General features: G+C 40.6%; 1 protein-coding gene across 3 annotated transcripts in view; it reads left to right on the top strand.

Annotated features, from left to right (window-relative positions):
* Positions 1–22,093, top strand: part of GLI2 (GLI family zinc finger 2) — a 263,984-nt gene that overhangs the window by 199,535 nt on the left and 42,356 nt on the right. For all 3 annotated transcript variants that reach the window (XM_054972434.1, XM_054972432.1, XM_054972433.1), the window contains 2 exons: positions 2,737–2,939; positions 6,090–6,281. In XM_054972434.1, coding sequence (XP_054828409.1) covers positions 2,737–2,939; positions 6,090–6,281 — 395 coding nt within the window. The remainder of the gene's footprint in view (positions 1–2,736; positions 2,940–6,089; positions 6,282–22,093) is intronic.

Consider the following 22,093-nt stretch of genomic DNA (forward strand, 5'->3'; position numbering starts at 1 on the left):
TTTCCTTCTGTAAGAAGACATCTATAAGAATCTGATGAACTAAGGTCTGACTCACAGAAGCATATGCTACAATAAATTTTGTAATTCTCTGTGGTGCCACCGGTCTCCTGTTTTATTTACCTTCTATAAGACGAAAAGACATGTTGTCATTTGGGAAAAACATACATTGCTAAAGGAAAGGCAGAAAATTAAAATGAAAGCTCTAGAACTTAAGCAACTATGAGTAAACTCTCTACTAGCATTTAGACTTGAGAACAATATGGCTCAAACCTGAAAAAAGGTTTAGGTAGTAATTTGAATTGTGGATTGAGGGTCCATACATGAGCTGTTAAACTGGAGGATAAGCAGAAAATTGCTCTGCTCAAAAGCCATGGGAATCATAAGGACGGAAATTTACATTCCATAATGATGGATGTCAAAAAAGAAAATTTTGAGACACTAATGCAATTGTTTCAGTTGTTCTATTGCTCCCATACCAAATGTTTGTTTGTTTATTCAGATAATATGATTATGTTAGCTATGAAATGTATGTATTTAGAATCAGGTGGAAACAGCAGAAGGATCTTTTACTTATTTAAAACTAAAGACAAGGTTGGAAATGTGGACAGCTAACCTTATTTAAGATGAAATTGTTTTGGGATGCAATAAGAAGAAATTATGAGCGCATTTAATGTGAGAGGGATCAGACACTGGAAAAGGCAATCCATATATGCTAAGCGATAGAATTAGCAGGTAAAGATATGAATGTTCTGGAGAATAACACAATTGTAAAGCAGTTATTCCAGGAAATGTGTTTTGGGGAATTAACTCTATGGTACACCTATTTTCTCAGGGAAAGGATAAACAGCAATTATACCGAACAGCATGCCAACCTATCTGTTTATGCTGTGTTAACTTTGGGGGATACTTCAGCAATCTTTTATATCTGCTACATTCTGAACCCCAGAAATTCATAGTCTTTTTTCTTCATGTGAGGTAGAATCATCTCTACTTTTCTGAGTGCTTTGCATTGTTACTTTTTTAAGCGTTTTGAGCAGGAGCTTCTATTTCCTTTGTAGAATATAACTATCCTTGCTTGCAGTGACCCCATTGACACACATACTTCTCCAGTATAGCCCATGTTGCAACTAAAACTGTCATCTTATCACCTTATGTTTCCATTTTTGGAAAATATGAAGTTATCTGTTCAGAATAACTGAAAAGAAACAACTTCTTCCACTATAAGCCTTGGGCAAAACCAAGCCCTGGATATTGTTAATGGGCTTTAGATGTTGGTCTCCTAGTTTGATCAGAATAGACTCAAAAGGTTCATAAACCAAGTAATACATAGTTTCAAGCCTGCATCAAAGGCATTCACAATCCTGTTGGGAGAAACTGTGAGTATTGATGAAAGAGGGAGCTTATTGTGTATGTAAGAGAATTTCTTTCAAGGCTTATGCATTAAGGCAAGCTCTGTGGGTCAAGGTAGTCTGGGACTGCTTTTAATTTACATCTCACCTACCTCCCAATACAGTCCACACACTTGAATTTAGCCTTCATCAGCATTAAAATGTCAGATGTTTTCTTAATGACATCACTGCTTTTATTTTTAATCCTGTTTCATTTTTTCCAGATGGGGTCAGAGATTATTTGTAATGATCTCAAGCTGAACCTGAAACACAGGCTTTGGTTAACTTTCCTCTTTCTTCTGTTCCCATTGCTTACCACCAATATGAATTGAATTGGTAGATTTTAAACAGTTGCTTTATTATCTGCAACCTATCCTGAAACAGGAAGCTCAGGTAGATGCAGATTGTTGGTGTGGATGATGCCATGCTTGCAGCACTAACGAGTTTCATGCATATAGTAACATGTACAGGCCCCATGCTATTAAACAAGACAGTTTGGACACTTAGTATATTTCTTATGTAATCGTACTAGGAAAATGACAGAGACTTTAAAAGATTTTATTCTTTGCAATACACCTAGCACAAAACAAGAGATCAGCATCCTGATGGCAGCATTTTGCACTCGTAGGCTGGCTTTGGGTGTAACTTTGTAACTCGCTCTACTTGCACTTTCTTTGCAGCAGTGTCTGAAGCATAAGAGCCCAAAGATTAGTTATTAGTTGGTGGCTAGCAATATTAATTAGTGAGGGCTAAATTCAACTGGTGGGGCTCACTTAAGCACACACTTTGCTTAAGTCTATATTGGTTCTGATGTGCTACTGTAATAGGAATAACAACATCTGAAGAAGTATACGAAAGTTTATGCTGGAATAAAACATTGCGAATCTTTAAAGTACCACCAGACTCTGTAATACAATACTCCATAATACAAAATTAATACTAAAAAGAGCTTTAAAAATTGTGATAAATTTTATTTGGTGAATTGAAAATGACCTCACTTCTTTTGCTGTCTCAAACAGGAGCACAATATTTTGATAATGTGTACATTTATTTAAATTGAACTGCTTAGCTAATTAATTAAAAAAAAACTGCAGATGTCAGTTAAAATTCTTTAATTACATAACAGTCCTTGGCCTGTAATCTCTGGGAGTGAGACACCACCCGTTTCCTCTCTCTCACTAGCTGTTCCTGCAGCCAAAAGAAAAAGCAATCAGCACCGCATATGAGAATTGTTAGACTGAGTATATTTTCCCCCTAAATTTTGTTCTTATATCTCATTGTCTGCTACTGCACCAAGAAACTGAACAAAATGTCCCATTGATGGAACTTCTTTCTGCCTCTTTTACAGACCTCCTGCTCTGAGTGGTAGCCCTGTTATCTCTGACCTCTCTCTCATCCGCCTCTCTCCTCATCCTGCGGGACCTGCAGAATCACCTTTCAACCCTCCCCATCCATACATGAACCCTCACATGGAACACTACCTCCGGTCCGTGCACAGCAGCCCTACGCTGTCCATGATCTCTGCTGCTAGAGGTCTCAGCCCAGCTGACAGTAAGTGGGACACATAATCTTGACTAAGCCATTTTATATATTTATTGATAATATAATAACAGCTGTAGGCTTGTCTTCATGAAAGGAGTTGTCCACACACAGTAGAAACAGTTGTTGGCGCAACGCTTCCTTAATTATACTGCTGCCATTAGTATTAGGGGTGTGCAAGAAAAAATATTCATATTTCCTGCTTCAAAATTTCCAAAGCTGGAAAAATGGTCAGAAATAAGCAACTTCCGAAGTGGCAAGCAGCTTCAGAAATTGCTTATTGACCCGATTCAGTATGCTCCGTAAAGATTCAGAGCACACCAAAAAGCAACAATTTTCTTGCCGCTTGCAAATGTCAAGAAAAGTGTTGCATTTAAACTTCCCGCCCTGCCGCTTATTTCACCTGATGGGAGGGGAAAGAGGAGATTCCCTTCTCCCCACATCGGGTGAAATAATCAGCGGGGCTTTCCCTTCCCATCGGGTGAAATAAGCAGGGGGGCAGGAAGTTTAAACCTACACTTTTCTACCCGCTTGCAAGCAGATAGAAAAGTGTAGGTTTAAACCTATCCCCGCTCACTTCACCCACTGTGGGAGGCAAAGGAAGCAGCTGGGCATCAGGTTTAAACCTGCCACCCCACTGCCAGGTACTCACTTCACCTGCTGTGGGAGAGGCCAGGGAATCCCCTGGCTCCTCTCGCAGCAGGTGAAGGAAGCAGCTGGGCATCAGGTTTAAACCTGCTGCCCCACCACCGTGCACTCACTTCACCCGCTGCAGAAGAGGCCAGGGAATTCCCTGGCCCCTCTCACAGCAGGCAAAGGAAGTGGATGGGCAGAGCAGGCCAAGGGGGGTTGCAAAGTACCCTTTTCTCTGCAGCTTGCAAGCTGTGTTGAAAGGGGTACATTAACATTTAAACCCTCTCAGCTTGTTCCTCCAGTGCCCAACTGTCAGCTAGAACAGTGGGAAAGCCCTAAGTGCCCTCAGTGCTGCTTGCAAGTGGCACAGAGAATGCTTTAAAATTTAACACTCCCCCTTGCTCCAGCTGACTGATGGTGCCCGCCAGTCAGCTTGAGCAACAGGCAAGCCTAAAGCGCCCTCCGCACTGCTCATGAGCAGCACGGAGGGCGCTTTAAAGTTTAAACCCCCACCCCCCTTGCTCCAGCTGTCTGGCGGTACCTGCCAGTCAGCTGGAGCCATGGGCAAACTTAAAGCTCCCTCCAGGCCATTCGCAAGCAGTTGGAGCAAGGGCACAGGGGATTAAATGCAGCCAAAGCTTTCCGAAGCGACCCAGATTGCTTCGGAAAGCCTTGATTCAGGATCCCCAAGTCTTTACAAATCGGGTCCAATTCAGGTATTTATCCTGAATGGAAGCCCAAATCACACACCCCTAATTAATACTTTAAAGGAACATTTTACATTATTCTATTGTTTCTGCTTACGAACGAAAAAAAGAACCCGCAATCATATCAGCGGCAATGGTTTCCTGCTTTATCTTACATGCTATCTGCTTTGCATTTTGAATAGCCCAGTTTACACAAATGTATTTACATGCTGAGGTGAGCACAAATTGAACTTCTCCTTAGATTTTTATATTTAGAACTGATCTTCTCAGTGGGTCAAATAAACACATCATGATTAAATATTTTAGTGTTTAGCCTTCTTTTTAAGTCATTTCAGAATGTGCTGGATCATTGTCTTGATATATATTTAAGCATTTGCAAAACCAACATGCACAGATCCACTAAAAAAACATCTCCAGCTGTTCAGGAAATGTTCAGGAGACGTCATGCATCCAACTGCAAGGTCCATACATACATCCGTTATCTATTACCCTAAGTTCTGAAGAATGATGCACATCTAAACTAGCATAATATGCTTTGTGCTTTGCACAAAGATCAGGATTCCCAACTCTAGTTTGATCTTGATTCCTAGTTTCCAAGAAAAGTAGAATAGTATGCTTAGTTCAATGTAATAGTAAACTATGGCTTGCCATGAAAATGAAAGTATCTAATTAGATTGCTGTATGTGAGAGATGAAGTGTGTGAATCGGAGATCCCTGCACTCATTCACATAGCTTTATTGTTACATCTGACCTGTGCCTTAATACTAGAATGAAGCAGCAATCACTACCCATTACTTTCTTTGTAGTGGAGTATCTATTGACATGAATATAAATGTTTCAGTGATAATTATGATATGCCATGGAGGAGTGTCTATGATTAAGTCATAAAACTCCAGCATGTGGAATCATAACTGGGTACTTGGTACATTCCTCCAGAGTCCAGCCAGGCAGACTTAACACATCTTGTAAAACGTGGCTTCTTCTGTTACTTCTGATTTGCTATGGCAATCCCAGAGCCTCTCACTGTAGCAAGTGTTAAGATTCCAAGGCTCTATTCTAAGCAAACTACAGATGCGTTTTATTGCTGTTGTAGTCGTTCTCCCTCCCGCTTACTCTAACCCTCCTTCCTGCCTGCAAAAGAAATTTTATTATTACTTGGCATTAGAAAGGGGCCTTTGTGTTGGATTTCAGTTTTGTTTTTCTTTCCTTTTTTTTTTAAGCCACGGTAAATAAGTTAATGGAGAGTGGGCAGAGAGGCAGGTTTGAACATTCACAAATGGGCAAAAGTGAAGATAATTGGTTCTGGCAAGCCGAATGGTTTTCTACTGCCAGGCACTAAAAAAACCTCTCATGCTATGTATTAGACTCCTGTTTTAATTTTCTTATGCTGCTTCTCGTTAACTGGGCTGTGCTTGTCCTTTTGTTTCATAATGGACTGGGATGTTAATTCTGACAGCATTACTGTGCCTCAGTCCCTCACCATCTTCCCTCCCTTTCTGTCTCCCTCTCCATCTCACTAGAGTGAACTCTGCATTCATACAGAAGGATTATTAGAAGGGGTGTGTAGAAATAAGAGATTGTTTATAAATTTGCGGAAATGGAGGAATGTGGAGGGCCCCAGCCTGGTGTCTTTTGTCCATAGAAAGCACACGTCCCAAGCACATGTCAGAGTCATAACTTCAAGCTTTTGGCAGGGAAAGGGCAGATTCTTAACGTCACTACAGAAGTTTACTCACAGTGGAAATATTTTAGCCTTGTTATTTCTCTCCCCCTCCCCCACCCCGCTCTCCTTCTCTACCCCCTTCAATCTTTGCCTGTATAGTAGCACATGAGCATCTGAAAGAAAGAGGTCTTTTTGGCCTTCCCCCTCCTCCACCAGGAGCCAACCCTGCGGATTACTATCACCAGATGACGCTCATGGCCAGCCATCCAAATCCTTACGGGGACCTCCTCATGCAGAGTGGGGGAGCTGCCAGTGCAACGCACCTTCATGATTACCTCAGCCCTGTAGATGGTGAGTAAGGAAGCATGAGCCTTCCTCAGTTTTGCACATTTCAAGGGCTCTCTGACCTGAATGATTGTTCCCTGAACGAACGAGACACTCTTTAACTGTGTTCCAGATTTGTACAGCACGTGTATTATAGCTTGTAATTAGCAATTGATTTTATTCATGAGAGGGAGAGGTGTTGTAAAAATGTGTGTGCGCGCGCACGCATGCATGTAAGTTTTGTTAAAGTACAATATTGCACGTGGCACTGAATTACAGAGCTAGTCTTTCCTAGTTCATGTGTCTGACTATAGTTCCAGTTTGTGTCCATAGGCAATAAAAATTCAATTCTAAAACCCCCCAATACCCCAATCTCTTTTTCAAGAGCCCCTTTTTTATCAATAACAAACAAATGATACTGTGAAAACTCTAACATCATTGAATTCTTGAAATACTGAGAAGCAAAGAAATATAAAAATGCTAATGGGAGGGGGAGGCATGATCACTTTACAATATGAAAACAGAGACAGAGAATCGTCCCTCTTTATGATACAGGTGATGGGGGAGGTGGGTAAATTCTAGCTCTGTGCTTGCCTTGTCTACTTCGGCAGTATGCTTTGAAGTAGCAAGGGCCCTTCCAAACAGCTAAGTGGGCAAATAATTATCTATAGATATAGCACAATTTTCATAATGTGTGGGGTTTTTAACAAGAAGATAGTTTTTTTTTAAAAAGGATGGTTTTAAAGATGGTTTCTTTGGGCACAATCCAGCTGAGCTGAAGCACTTCTAATGTAAGTCCCATTGATTTCAGTGGGAGAAAGCTAAGCACACGTTTAACTCTTCCACTGAAATCAGTAGGACTTCCAAGTGCTTCAGTTTGGCTGGGCTGTGCCCTTTGTATTTCTTCTTTTCACTGAAGCAGAAGTGGTGGCCGCAACAGGGAATGAGAAAACAAAAAAAATTGTCTGAAGCTGAAACACTACAGGAACTTTCATCTCCTCTGCTTTGACAGGCTTATGTCCTGAGATTCTAAGTGATGACCATATTTGGGCTTAGGTGGAAGACAGTTTTACCAGTCATCAGCCAGTCAGCCTGGGGTGGGAAATTTACAACAGCAGTATTTAGATTGCTGGAGAGAATCCTTTGCATTGCTGTAGCCAATGTAGTAAATTTATAAAGTTCTTCTCAGAAATGACTTTGTGACACAAAAGGATTTTGTGTCTGTGTGTGATTTACCAAGTCATAGGGACAAATTTAACTATGACCGAAAATTGAGTTGCACCAAAGAGTGAGCTTTGGTAGGCAAGGCCTACTGCATCAGATCTGTGAAGAGGACTGCACAGGGAGTGGGTATATATACACAGAGGTTGAGATGTAGTGCATGAAGAAAAAAGCCATGAATTTGATTTTCATGTTTCAGACAATTGAACAGCCAACCATGTTTTTTTCCGCTAGTGTCCTTCTGTCCACTCACCCATATGTCCACCTCATGCATCTGATGGCTTATACTCTTGCCTATGGATGCTCAAGCCACACTCATTAATCATCAACGTGCCATAAGACTTTTCAGGAGGCAGCTCTTTAGTAAAATGTCTGGTTCCGCACAGCTGCATCTATGTTAATGGTATGCAGGAGGACTGAACTTTGGCAAGCTTCATAGAATGAGATCAGCTTTTAAGTCTGTTCCTCTGAGGAAGCGCTTCTGTAACCTTTCATAGACCGTTAGTGACAATGAAACTCCTAAGACTGTGACTAGAGTTTCTCTTTTGTTCTTTTCTTTTATCTTCCACCCTCTGTCTTCCAATATCATAGATGCAGAGGAGTTAGCCGTGTTAGTCTGTAGTAGCAAAATCAAAAAGAGTCCAGTAGCACCTTTAAGACTAGCCAACTTTATTGTAGCATAAGCTTTCGAGAATCACAGTTCTCTTCATTAGATGCACAGTTCTCTTCATGCATCTGACGAAAAGAACTGTGATTCTCGAAAGCTTATGCTACAATAAAGTTAGTTAGTCTTTTTTTTGTTGTTGGTTAGTCTTAAAGGTGTTACTGGACTCTTTTTGATTTTACTGTCTTCCAATATGCTCTTATGCTCTTCTGTTTTGTAGTCCACAATCACATAGGAAGCAGAACAAGAATGATTTGTGATCGCATGCTCTTGGTGTGCTAAATGGCAGGCAGGGATAAAATCCTTGCTGCAGAAAGGTCTGTCCTGTCCCTAGACAAAAGAAGCTTGACTCATAACCTGGCAAGCCCACAGCTGTTTGTAAAGTCATTATCACTCCAGAGAAAATGTCTAGAGAGCAGGGGACCTGTAAAGGTTGCTTACCATGAACCAAAGTACCCTAGTCTACACTTTCAAGAAGCACACATGCTGAGGACATCCCACAATATCTGGCTACATGTTTCAAGGAACATTGGGAGGGATATGTCTCTCTTTGATGATCATTTCCAAAACAAGTGGCGTTCTCATAAGGGTTACTAACCAGGATGTGGGGAGGGGGGAGCAGCACTAGTTGTTCCTGGAATATGTCCTAGGGAATACAGGTGATGCAAATGTAAGCCTATGAAACAGTGGGACAAGTCAAAGAATAAAACACAACTCTATAAAAAGTGGACACAGAAAGTAACTTCCCTAAAATTATCTAGCTCACATTTTACATTCTTCTGTAAGATTCACTTTTCACTGGACTGCTACTCCCTATCCTTCACTCTCTCTAGCTACCTACCAGTTACTAGTCCCCTTAATGTACACCACAGATGAGTATCTGTCCTGAAATGGCAGATGAATGCGCAACAAAGCAGACAAAGCCAGCCTTTCTAGCTCCCAGTACACCTCAGTCATTCTGGAGGTCTGGAATTTGTTGTACCAGGGGTCCAAAACCTGCCTGTGGGTGCCATGGCACACACCAACATTCCTGGTGCCTGTCAAGCGTTTTTAGAAAGTGGGCGGGGCCAGAGAGGACTTTTCCCCTGCAGGGCTTCTGATTATCCACTGGAGAGCTGATTGGTTGTGCAGATTTTTTTTTAAGTTGCTTTAACAGCTGCCACCACAGCACAAGGATTTTCACTGCATGACTGAAGGTAAGCTGTGTGTATAGAAGACATCCAGTTAAACAAAGCTTCTGCCTGAAATGTTGGAGTTACTATTAGAGTTATGCATAAGGTCACTCACTGACATTTTGTTGTTGGCTCTGCCTTCTGCAGCAGCCATTTTGTATCAGAATTTCAAAGGTGCCTGCAGGCTCAAAAAGGTTGGGGCCCCTGAATTATACAGTGTCTTCCTTAGACATTTTTGTACCTCAAAAATTATTCATGTCTGCACTGTGGTGTGTTTAACAACTATGTTCCTTTTATCAGGGCCACTGGTTTAGACTGCCCTAGTCCACTCCAGGACAGGTATGTGGACAAGAACAGGGAGAAAGAAAGATGTCACTGCAGCCCCACACAGAGACTTACTAAATTGTCTTCTTGCTTGAAACTAAACTGCTTCCGTATTCTGATGCCTAACATTAAGGCTACAACATGCATATATTGTCTGCATGGGAATGGAGTGGGGCTTATTTTTAATGACATATGGAAAAGGCAGTTGATTTAAGACAGGAAAGTGTCTCACACACCCCCTTCTGGAATCTGCTGCCCAGAGTGACTGCTTCTCATTGTTTGTGATGGGGCCAACTCTGTGCAACATGATCACAGAGTCCTCCTTATGTCTGCATGGTTCATTTTTTCTGAATAGAACCTTATTCTCTGTGTGGGAAGGTTAATTTTGTATTAGTCTGGAAGATATCCAGCTTTTTGCACTTATAAATTTCCAACTCTCCAGCCAGAAAATACAAATTCTAGGCCAGTTTGTATCATTCTGGACAACTGCATGCATGCCATGAGAACATGCTTCCATGATGCAAAAATCTAAAGTATTTTCTTTTTGGGTGGATAAGTGGATTTGGAAAATGATGGGATGCCATTTCATCAAGTCTCATTCCCATAGCTGCCACTCATCCCCCAAATTACATAGAGCCAATGTAGTACAGAGATTACAGTGTTGAACTAGGAATGGAAAGACCTGAGTTCAAATCCATGCTCAGCTGTGCAGTTCATAAGGTAACTGTGAGCCAATCTTTCTCAGCTAACCTACCTCACAAAGCTCTTGTGCAGATAATACAGGAAAGAATTAACCTCGTACACCACCTTTGGAGGAAGGCTATGATTAAAATGTGGCAGATAGGTCGGTCATCTTCCACAGAAAGACAAAACTTGGTTGAAAATCCATTGTTTTGAATGACAGATTTACCTAATAGAAGAACCGTTAACTTAAAAATAGCAAGCAAACTTTTTACCTGGCAGTCATGAATACAAGGCAGATACATTGGATCTTGTGCAACCAATTAACCAATATAATACATTTCTTACATTTGAAAGACTTAAAATGTTACCCAAATTATTACCACAGCAATATTCCTACCTGAAACATCTTCTTGTTAAAACATTTGGGCCTTCAGCATGTGGAGTCTCTGAACCCCCAGATCGCCAATTGGATCTTGAAATTGCCATTTAATGCCCCAGTGAGATAATGTGCATAGACAAATGAGAAACAAGTGTAAAACCAACTTGCATAAAATACAAGAAGCCTGGAACAAAGATTTGGAAGGCTCACGCTCAGATGTCTTGAGATTTATTAAACCTTGTTCATTGGGTATGAATTCAAGACTCCTACAACAAAACCACTGCTATGTGGTGACTGGTCCTCTCAACAACTATTTTAGAAACACACAAACCCCATAAGCTCCTACTGGCTCAGTAACAGGCCCCAGGGCACTGTAAACAGCATTGTTTGGACTTGTTCAAACATGTCCATTTGCTGAGCTGAAGTAAATATGAAGATTAGCTTGGTTTTCCATTCTACCTTCCCAGTATCTCATGCATTGCTGTCCAGTCTCTTTCCTGTTAGCTGGAACCTCCAGGATACCTGTGTCTGAATCAGAAAAGCACCCCTAATTATAAGAGAGTTGATTATGCAAAGCTTAAAAGTGTGCCTCTTTTCACCTGGACAAATAAACTATCCAGCATAACATTACATGAGCCTGTCGCATACAAAGAAAGAAACAAACGCTTTTTCCTTATGATGAGCTTTACATCAGGCTTTCTACATATTCAGCCCATGAGGATTTGATCTGCTTTATTCATCGGTTCTGGCCCCATGCTCCTTTGATTCTTTAATTCTGTACTTTGAGGGAATTGAACCAAAGAGGTTGCCGTTTTTTTATTTTTGCACTAGAAAAATGGCCCATTTCTGCTGCGGGTGTTGAGATCTCATCAGTTTCCTCAGTCCGTGGGCTGAGGACTCCTTAGTTTTCTCAGCTAATTGCTGAGAAAATGTACAAGGGGTTTTTTTTGTCTTTTTAAAATAACACCAACATTGCAACATTACAATGTTGCTGTTTAAATTTTTTATTTAAAAATACACCAAAAAAGAATGGACTAAAATGTACAGGGAAAACAAGTGAAAACTTTAAAATATCAAATGAGATTCCGTGCTGTCTGTGGAGTTTTTTTGTTATCTGTATTGCAGTATTCCCCACCCCCACCCCAAACACACGCACAGTTGTAATGGTTTTTTTCTTTAAGACACCCATGTTGCAACATTGGTATTCATTTAAAAAAAAAAAAGGAAAAGAACTTGATTGGTTGCTGTTCAACCAATCAGGACGCAGGAGGATAAAGGAGAGGGTGAATGGCAGGGCTAGGGCCAGGCATGACCCCAAAGAAAGCATTCTGCACTTCAAAAAAATCTCAGTTTGACTTGGCTGGGGCGGGGGGGAATCAGGGTATGTGCACAGGAAGAAAAGCTGCAAAAAAGCCAGGGAAAGATGATTCTGCAGCAGATGCAGCCTTTCTCTATGCAGAATGCAAAAAAGTCCTGGAAGCAGTTTGGAGACTGAATCAGGATATTTTAACTGTGCATGCAGAATTCTGGAGAGAAATTGATACAGTATGGGACCAGAACTGATGAAAAAACCTCATGTGGAAAGGACCCAAGAAAGTGTTTGCGGTTGTGCATGGAACTCCTCTGTAAAAACCTTCACTGATTCCTAAGAAGCCTTTCCCCTAAAAGATAACTCACACAAGTCCTGTTTGGGGAAAACGGCAGCACCTGTATAGTGTTCTATTACTTTTACTATATACATATTAGTAAATATGATTGCACACATGCATGCATACATACACACATGTACAATTTTCTTTCTTTTCTTTCTTTCTTGTCATACTACACTCTTATTCATTTACCATAAGCATTACCTCTTTACAGAATTTTGGTGTGTTGAACATTATATAAAAATACAAAACATTGCATAAAAGAAAAATAATTTATTTTATTACAGTATCCTCTGCATAAACAGACTTTAATATGAAGTAATATCTGAATTAGGGATGTGTAAAACCCCTTTGAGAAATGTAAATAATAACAAACTTTTCAGAATCCCATCAGAATTCCTCAGATGTTTTGTCTTAGGAGAATCCCCCAAATTTACTTTGTATTTACTTTGAGCAATACCTAGAGACAACCTAGGCATACACCTTTTAGAAATGCAGCTATTTTTTCAAAAGTCTTCCGTTTATGCTATTCCTTGGATGTTTCATGCTGAAGTTCTCTTTTGGCAGAATTTCTGTGGCAACTCGTCTCAGCTACTTGGTCCATTTTGTCTTTGGTAGACATGGAAGATCCTGGCAACGTTAAAGCCCAAATGATTTACAACACATGGATGCCCAAGAGAGTAACATCACTATTTTGTGTGTGTGTCTACAAAACTGGCTTTTAGCCATTGCGAGAGCCTTGTTGAGACCAAGGTTGAATGCATGCAGATAATTCCTTTTTAAAACCTATAATTATTATTTTTCTTTTATCTGGCTTGAAAATATAATTCACTGTTGAGGAAATTCAATGCCTTTTACTGTGCTGAGCTGAAAAAGTAATATTTACAAGACTGAAGAAATACCCCCATCCCCAAGAGCTCTTTCCCTCAGCCCTTTTATCTAAAGTTCTGCTGAATCTTGGGTTTTAAAAGAATCCCATTTACTTATGCAGGTTTAAGACTCCTAGACATCCACTGTTGTGGATTGTAGGGTAGAAAGCTGCTTTCTTGTCTCCCAGCAAGGATCTTAAAATACCTTGAACTGAAAAGCTCCAGGGGCCTCTGTGCCTGATGAAATAAGACTTTTAGGATCACCTGGTGCCAGAATGAATGCTCGGCATTTGCTGCAGTGTAAACAAGGCGCGGAGGTGGTGCCACTGCCACCACATATAAAATTCTAATAAGGAAGAGGTTCCGGAAGGCTGATCACAGTTGGTTACTGCTTAGCAATAAGGGAACTGCTCTATGCCAAATGCAGAGCTCTCTTTGATGATATATTTACCATCTTTCAGTTTGATTGGATGTCTCAAGGGAATGTGACTGCTTCTGTGACCTATGAATGGAGTTTTCCTTTGTGGGAGGGAGCAAATATATTTCAATAGTTTTGTGGTTGTTCTAGATTCACATCACTTCCCATTCAACCACCAAAGATCTTGGTGGTTTTTTGTGATATGTTAAAGTTTTCAAGGTTAGGGAGACTAAAGCACTACAGGTTATGCCTTAAGAGGGTTATTTTTTAAATCATGAAATGTCCAGTTTCTCAGCTGAATAATCTTAAAAACAACCTAGAAATTTGAGGAGGGGGACTCTGAAAATACACTGGGTGAAGGGACATAAATCAGTGTGGAAAAGATTTTTTTTAAAAAAACAACAACAACCCTAAATTCAAGATGTCTATTGTTGAAGCTTTTTGTTTGTGTAAAACATTTCTATTCTGCCTCTTTCCCAAAGGCCCTTGAGTGAGTTACAATTTTAAAAAATGTAGACAATAAATTTAAAACATACAAGCCATAATTTAAAGCAAACTAAAAATATAGATGACAATCTTGAAACCAACTTGGTAGATATAGATCCATGTAAAAAGGACTATTAAATGATCTGCAGTGTAATCCTAAACAGAGTTACTCCAGTCTAAACCCATTGATTGCAATGGGCTTAGTCTGAAGTAACTGTTCTTAGGGCTGCACTGTTAGTCTTGCAGTGGTGCTCAAAGCCATCAGAGTAGGGACCTTCCTCGCAACCTCAGGGAGCCCCTTCCACAATACTGGTGCTACCATGTAAAGAGCCATAACTTGGGCAGCTGAAGTCCAAACTTGCCAAACACCAATTCTTACTAAGCAAATGGATTGAATATTGCCTGTTTTTCTTTATACATATCTACAAGTAAAAGAGCTCAAAACATGTAATGAATGTTGAATATTCAGGAGAAGAGTCTGGAATAACCTTGAATGGGAGGATTGCCCTTACCAGGTCAAGCTATCTCTATCCCATGGCTTCATCCCTGCAAAAGAGACAGTAAACCAAAAGCAAAATATTCATATTATTACAGTGCAGTCCTACAGTTACACCCTTCTAAGCCCATTGACTTTGGTGGCCACAGAAGTGTGTAACCCTGTTTAGGATTACACTGTTAAATGTAGATTCAGTTAAGTGGATGATGCAGGGTTGCCAGGTCCCCAAAAGTCCAAACTTCGGGGGCCACAGGGAGCAACAAGTACTCACTGGTGTGCATGTGCAAAGCACATGCACCCATGTCCTCCGTTGATGACATCATTCTCAGTGGGCTGGACTATCTGCCAACAAGTCCCATGATAAATCAGATCACTGTTTGAACTACAGGCAGTTACACTACAGACTCCTGTGGAGGGAGTGGCTGGCTGCGCTTTGGATTTCATTGACTAATTGTAATGGACATGTTGGTTGTGGAACCTTGAACAATTGTTTTTGATATGGAATGTATGGTTGCGGTTAGAACTGCTCATTAACTGGATTCTGGTTATTTATTCATTATACATGTTATTCATGGTACATTGATTGGCTGATTGTAGTTTATATGTATAGAATTGTTGTATATGGTATTTAGTGATTATATTTATTATCTATTGCACTTTAATAATTAGCACTTTATTAAAATTGTTAACAATCTCTGTACTGTATAGTGATAGCAGAGTGGGAAATTGTTGGTTGTCTTTTGGAGTTTTTTCTCCCTGAGTGCCTTTCGGTTTATAGATAATCATTGTCAGTGCAACCTGGAAGTGACAGGTCATGCGAGGAGCCAATTCTTTAAAAATTGGCCTAAAACATAGGAAATCACTTCTGTTTCTTCCCTCAATTCTGGATCATGCTGAGAATGACGTCATCACTGGAGGATGCAGGGGCATGCACTTTGCATGCATGCCTGCTGGCCTGCTTCTCGTCTTTCCAGATGCCTTTTCCCCAAACCAGCCAGGTGAGCAGTGAGGGAGCAGCAGCTATCAGGACCTGGAAGTGGGGGAACCCACTCCCACCCCATAGCAGGGGACCTGGCAGCCCTGGACTGATGTGGAAATACCACTACCAAGTGAGACATCACAGAAGCATGTTAAAAATAACAGATCACTTCAGGTGACTCTCTGAAAGTAGTATCTGTTGCTAACAGGAAGTGAAACTTCCTCACACCTCCTGTTCAACAATGTTGCATTACAAATTATATACAGCCTTCATGGTCTTCATCGTTGCTCCCCTCCTCCAACAGATGCACAAGCTGCTTCCATGTGTGGGAGTTGCACATTTTCCAGGAGAGGGAGATGCATAAGCAGTGTTTCTGCTGCCATCATGTTTTTTCGGCAGAGCAAGAAGCAGGGGAATGGCACTTTCTGTTTTCAGGCAGTAACAAAGTAGTAGAAATCATTGTAAAGCCACGTACAATGCAAGAAGGAGCAGGTAAAAGGTCCTACACCTTCATGTTATCCCTGGCTGGTTGATTCATGGAGAAAATCTCGTTGCATTGCTTTCTGCAAACCAATGAGCCTCAGAGTGTGTTTGCCTTTCCTACAGTCCAAACATCCCAAGATAAGCCATGCAAATGCTACATATCCGGAAAATATCAGTTTTCATCTATCCTTTTTTTAAATGCAAGATTCTGCTCATTAAAACTGAGGATACATTTGAAAGTCAGTACTTCAAAGGCCACGTGCAAGATGAGGATTGGTTATGGCGAGAACAGAGGGAAGTTCAGCTGGATAGGCAGAGAATGGATTGAGTTTGTATTGACTAGCAGTGAGTAAATAAATGATGTCAAAAAGGGGAGGGTCCACTTAAATTTCACAGCATGCAGAATTCAGCTGATCTTGGGGCAGAATCTTCAGTGTTTTTAAGCACAGTATATATAAAAATTTAACCTGTGAGATTTAAACCCTCTTTAAGACTCCTGCAAAGATTATTTATGAGCACTTGTGTTAGCAGTTATGTAGAAGGATTTGTAATGTGAATGAGCATTTTGGTCAATGTGTTTATGTTTGCACTACAAATTACATTGAAGTAAGACCTACTTGAAACACCATGTGTGAAAACATCCCTAGTTTCTCCTCCTAACTATGTTTGTGCTGGTTTTCTCTGAAGGAAAACAAACTGACTATTCCCTTGGTTCCTTTCTGCTAGAAAGCTTACTAGGAGAGAAAAGTCATTCATCAGTGGAATAAACTGAGGTCAACCTCATGACCTGTGCACATATGTGAACCCATCAGAGTTGAGAGACCCTAGTGGAAACTTAAGCCCACAATCATAGATACCACATTAAAAAAAAAACTTTCCCACAGCCTGCAGAACCTGGAGGATCTAAATTAGAGTAGACAGTAATAAAATGCATATTACTTGATTTGTGCTGGCAGAGTCCCAGGCCAACCTGCAGAATCTGACAGCTTCCAACAGAGTTTTACAACACGAAAAAAAATTACTTGTGTGTGCAATGAAGGGGTGTGTTAGATGGCTGCACCAATAAAGCCCAGGCTGCTGTTGGACATCAAGACTTCTTCTCTTGTCAAATTAATGGGGACCAATGGCAAAGCTGACACTGCGGGCATAAATCACAGGGAGGAGCAGCGAGGAATGAGTACAAGGCTTTTCTTTCTATTTAGTAATTTATCAAGGGAAGTGGCACATTAATAAACAGATCTCCCTTGAGGTGTAGGAGTAACAGAGACAAATATGACTGTCAAACCAAGCCTGCTTCCTCTTCTTAGCTAGATAGGAGATGGGACACAGAAGAAGCACTCTGTGTGTGTGAGAGAGAGGGCGGGGGAGGGAGGGAGAGGGAAAGAGTATACCATATTGCAATAGCAGCTTGAAGTTCTCGTCATGAACAGGGCTGTTTGGTGCAAAATGCTGCACAATTTCTCATTAGGCAAACCATTGTGCCCCAAAGACACATTCACACAGAGGTTTTGCAAGAGGGGCTGATAGAGTGACTGCTTTTTCAAAAGAAGCTTCCTACACCTCCAGTTTAGCTCCTACATGCTAGACTTCATCTATGTGTGGACTATGATCAGCTGTGTGTTGTGGTTTGGATCCAGGGAAAACTGCCACTAATGGAGGGGGTACCATTTTTGCTGATTCCCCCTTCTTACCTCAGACCCCCCCCCCCCTGCTGTTTTTGTGGGGCATATTGGGAGACATTTTGTGCTGCAGCAGGAGCAGGGAGGTAAGGAAATCTCACTCTGATTATGGAAATCTCTTCTATCAGCTGAGCTTTACCTCAGGATTAGAGGTGGGCATGAACCAAAATACAAACCAAAATTCATCACAAACTGGACCAGTTCATGATTTGCAAACCAGTGGTTAGTCAGAGCCTATTTTTGATGAACTGCTGCAAACTTTAGGCTGGTTTGTTTGGTTCATTTTTTGGTTTGTCACTGCAGACAGCCTGGTGCCAATCAATCAGTTTCCTAGCAACAGGAGGGATGGGCTTTCTGCAGCCCCGGAAGTGACCTTCTACTGCGCTGGAAATGACATTTTCATGAACCAAACAAACCGGTTCACGAACCAGGGCAAGTTCGTGAAAGTGTGTGGTTTGTGAAACACAACAAACCACAAACTGCACGGTTCAGTATTTTCCCAGTTCATGCCCACTTCTGCTCAGGATCCACGTTCCTTGTATCCCTCTACCAGTGTTTCCCTCCCCCCTTTTTTTGCAGAGAGGAAAGAGGGGGTCATTTTTCTTTTTTTTTTTTTTGAAAAAATTTTTATTGGGTTAGAATCCGTTATTTTTGCATTACATTCAATTTCCCCCAAATTTTCCATTTCTAACCCCCTCCCTTTCCCCCCCTTTTGTTGACTTCCAACAGCTTTCCCACCCTTTGTCCCTTTTCCCTTACTTCTATTAACTTCCTCTATCTAAAACAAATATACATTCTCCATTATACTAAGCAGTACATCCTTAACTACTTTTCTTGTTATATACCCAAACTGTAAGTCCTTATTTCCATCTTGGATAAACAATTTATCCAATTTTCCAGTTTTAAATATTTCTATATATCATAAACCTATATATCATAAACCATAAAAATCTTACATTTAAATCAAACAATTTGACTTATTCTCTATAAATTACTCATTGTATCTTTTTATGGTAATTCTATATAGCTCATCACATAGTCAATCAATTTGACTCTTCTGTACATTCAGTTTGGTGCATTATACAAATCTTATCAAAGAAAGAAAATATTGTTGGTTACTCAATCCTTATGTTTAAACCTTATCATTAATTATTTTCTATCAATATTCTATCTATTAACCTATATATATCTATATATATATCAATCTGTTAATCTAACTGCTTATAAATTCACATTTATCTCTTCCCCCCCCCCCCGGTAAAGTCACCCCCCTCTACATTTTATTATACTTCAGTAGTTCTCAAACTGCCACAGTTTTCCTCCCACCTCCCATTTCTTCTCCAGATATTGTTTCAGCTTCTCCCAATCTGTGTTAAACTGCCCTGAGTCCAGATTTCTCAGTTTTCTTGTCATCTTGTCCATTTCTGCCATGTACAGCAATTTGTGGATCCAATCTTCAATAGTTGGCACTTCTTGTACTTTCCATTTTTGCGCATACAAAAGTCTGGCTGCTGCTGTCATATAAAATATCAACGTCCTATGATGGGCTGGAATTCCCTCCATTCCCAAGTTTAGTAGCAGGAGTTCTGGGTTCTTATTTATTTGAAATTGTAAAATTTCACTCATTTCTCTTATTATTTCCCCCCAGTACTGCCTAGCTACATCACACGACCACCACATGTGATAGAGGGAGCCCTCATGCTTCCTACATTTCCAGCATTTATTAGAAGTGTTCAAGTTCCCTAGCGCAATCTTCTTTGGTGTCATGTACCAACGATAGATCATTTTGTAAATGTTCTCTTTAATATTAGTACATGTCGTTGTCTTCATTGTAGTTTTCCACAAGTATTCCCATGCCTCCATTGTTATTTCTTTATTAAAATTTATAGCCCATTTCACCATCTGTGTTTTGACTGTCTCATCCTCAGTATACCATTTCAACAGTACTTGGTATACCTTGGATATTCGTTTCTTGTCTTCTTTAAGAAGGGTCTGCTCTAGTTCCGAATTCTCTGTTCGTATACCCCCCTTTGCAGAGTCCGAATTATATAAGTCTCTGATCTGTCTATACTGGAACCAGTCGTAATTAGGTGAGGGGGTCATTTTTCAATCAAATTCCACCAAATTTTCAGGGAACCTCCTGACTATCCTCTAAAGACTCCCCAAGTTTAATGAAGATTGACCGCTGGGGCTCAGTTCTGTGCCCCCCCCCCAGGTACTCTTAGCCACTCCGTTGTTTCCCACTGCAGAAACACACTGGGGCAAGGCTGCAATGGCCAGAGTACATTCCGAAATGCAACATCTACACATAAAAAGCCCAACAGAACTAAACTGATGCCTCCTTCCAAATCCCAAGTGCCCCTTGAGCAAACTATCCAGCCACTTTTCATTGAACAAACTGCTCACTCTCTATTGAGCAAGCTGCACATCCACTCTCCCTGTAAATTTGCTGGAGTTTGCTTAAAAAATGACCCCCCCCAGCCTCCTGGATAGCCCCCAGATAGTTTTCCCCATAGGAAATACTGGCCAAATTAACCCAGATTTCTCAGATCTGAACTGGATTGGACAAATTTCCTGGATTTGGGGGATCCTGGATTTTTAGTGGATCCCCAAATCCTGGATCTAGATTTTTGGTGCACACTCCTATCAGTGGGTGCCAGATGTTGATTTTTTAATAGTGCAGTTTTAAAATGCCATTTATATACTTTTAGTTCTGGCAATGATATGAATAGACAAAGTTGACAATGTTTTAAAACTGGTAGCTGCAAAAGAGTTCACTTTTACAGGGAATCATCTGAGAGTTAGTGCTTTGGAACAGCCTTTTGTCTAGTATTAAAAAAAGGCTTATTTGTTATACTTGTAGCAAGTAACTGCAGAATTGTGTCTTGCAGAAGCACTTGTTTACAAATTCAGTTGTTGTTGTTTAAAATATATTGCTTTCCCAAATAAATTTCTACCAAGCTATGTGGAATTCCTGTTAGTGTACAACTGCTTATATTGGAAAATTCCTGAGGACAAACCCTAAAGGGTAATCTCAGGCAGGTCTGCTCAGAAGTAAGCTCTGTTTTACTTTGCATGCTCACATCTAGGAAAATGTTCTGAGGATTGCAGTCTTGGACTCATCCAAAAAACTTTTTCCTTGATACAAAATCTGATTTTCTTATATGAAAATCTGACACCTACAGAAATATCTAGGTGAATTGCCTTATTGGTGAACAATTGGGTATACACTATATTGGGAATAGATTATACTTGAGCAGTGGGTGGCTTCTGTGAGACTGCTTTTGTGGACTGATCTGTGCCTATTCCTCACTTCCCCTCTTTTTAATTCTAAGATAATTTAATGGTGATGAAAGACTATGATAGACAGCTGCTGATTGAAGGTCATCATTTATCCTGCAAAAGAACTATTCTCTTTCTCCAGTAAACATAATATCCTCTGCCCCTCCCCCAACATGAATAGCCCCTGACCCTAAAGAGATCCCGCTCTGTGGATCAAAACATTGGCCAGGTTTCCATTCCTTAAAATGAGCAGGCAAATAGATAACCAGTTAAGCTCTACTGAACTTCTTCTTTAACAAGGAAAGCAAACAACCCAACTATTAATTAAATACCCTCTTATAAAATCAACTGAGACCCAAAATGAAGGGTTTAAACTAGCTACCTCCTATTACTTTGCTTATTCTCAAAATAGGAAAGTTCTTTGAAGACTGCTAAACAGCCCCTTTGAGAACTGTGGATTGGCACATAGCTGCCAGAAAGCCAAGAGTCTTGCCTGCTGTACAAATGGTCCATGACTACTACCAGCTTTAAGTTTATTAAAGCTTGGGTTTATCCCTGACAACCAGACATTCAGCCCCTGGGGCTCTTTTCCTTTAGCACCTAAATTGGTTGATTCCCGTATACCTTGCCTCTGAAACTGCCCAGTTAGCCTGATATGGAGGCACAAGAAGTGGCTAGAGGAAGAAGCATGAACCCTGTCCTGATGCTCATACACATACTAGCTCAGATTCAGCCTGCATCTGGACAGGGTGAGGAGACTTAACTTCTCTTTCCTCCTCAACCAAACCATAATATAAACATTTTTGGTTCCTTTTTTGTTTGCTGGTGATATTACCAATGGATCGAGCTCTTTCTTTAAGCAAGCTTTTGAAAGTTTCATTTAGCCTGCATTCCTTCACTCCATATTGACCTGCCTGTCTCAGGGTACAAGGCAAGATTTAGTATGGATCCAGCAGCTTAGATATGGCTACTGCAATAAAGTGTAACCCGCATTCCTTCATCACAGATCAGGAGGTGTCTTGTGGACATACGAATCTGTGAAGCTGCCTTATAC

The sequence above is a fragment of the Eublepharis macularius genome, chromosome 2 (genome assembly GCF_028583425.1).
Source record: "Eublepharis macularius isolate TG4126 chromosome 2, MPM_Emac_v1.0, whole genome shotgun sequence".
Classification (NCBI taxonomy): domain Eukaryota; kingdom Metazoa; phylum Chordata; class Lepidosauria; order Squamata; family Eublepharidae; genus Eublepharis; species Eublepharis macularius.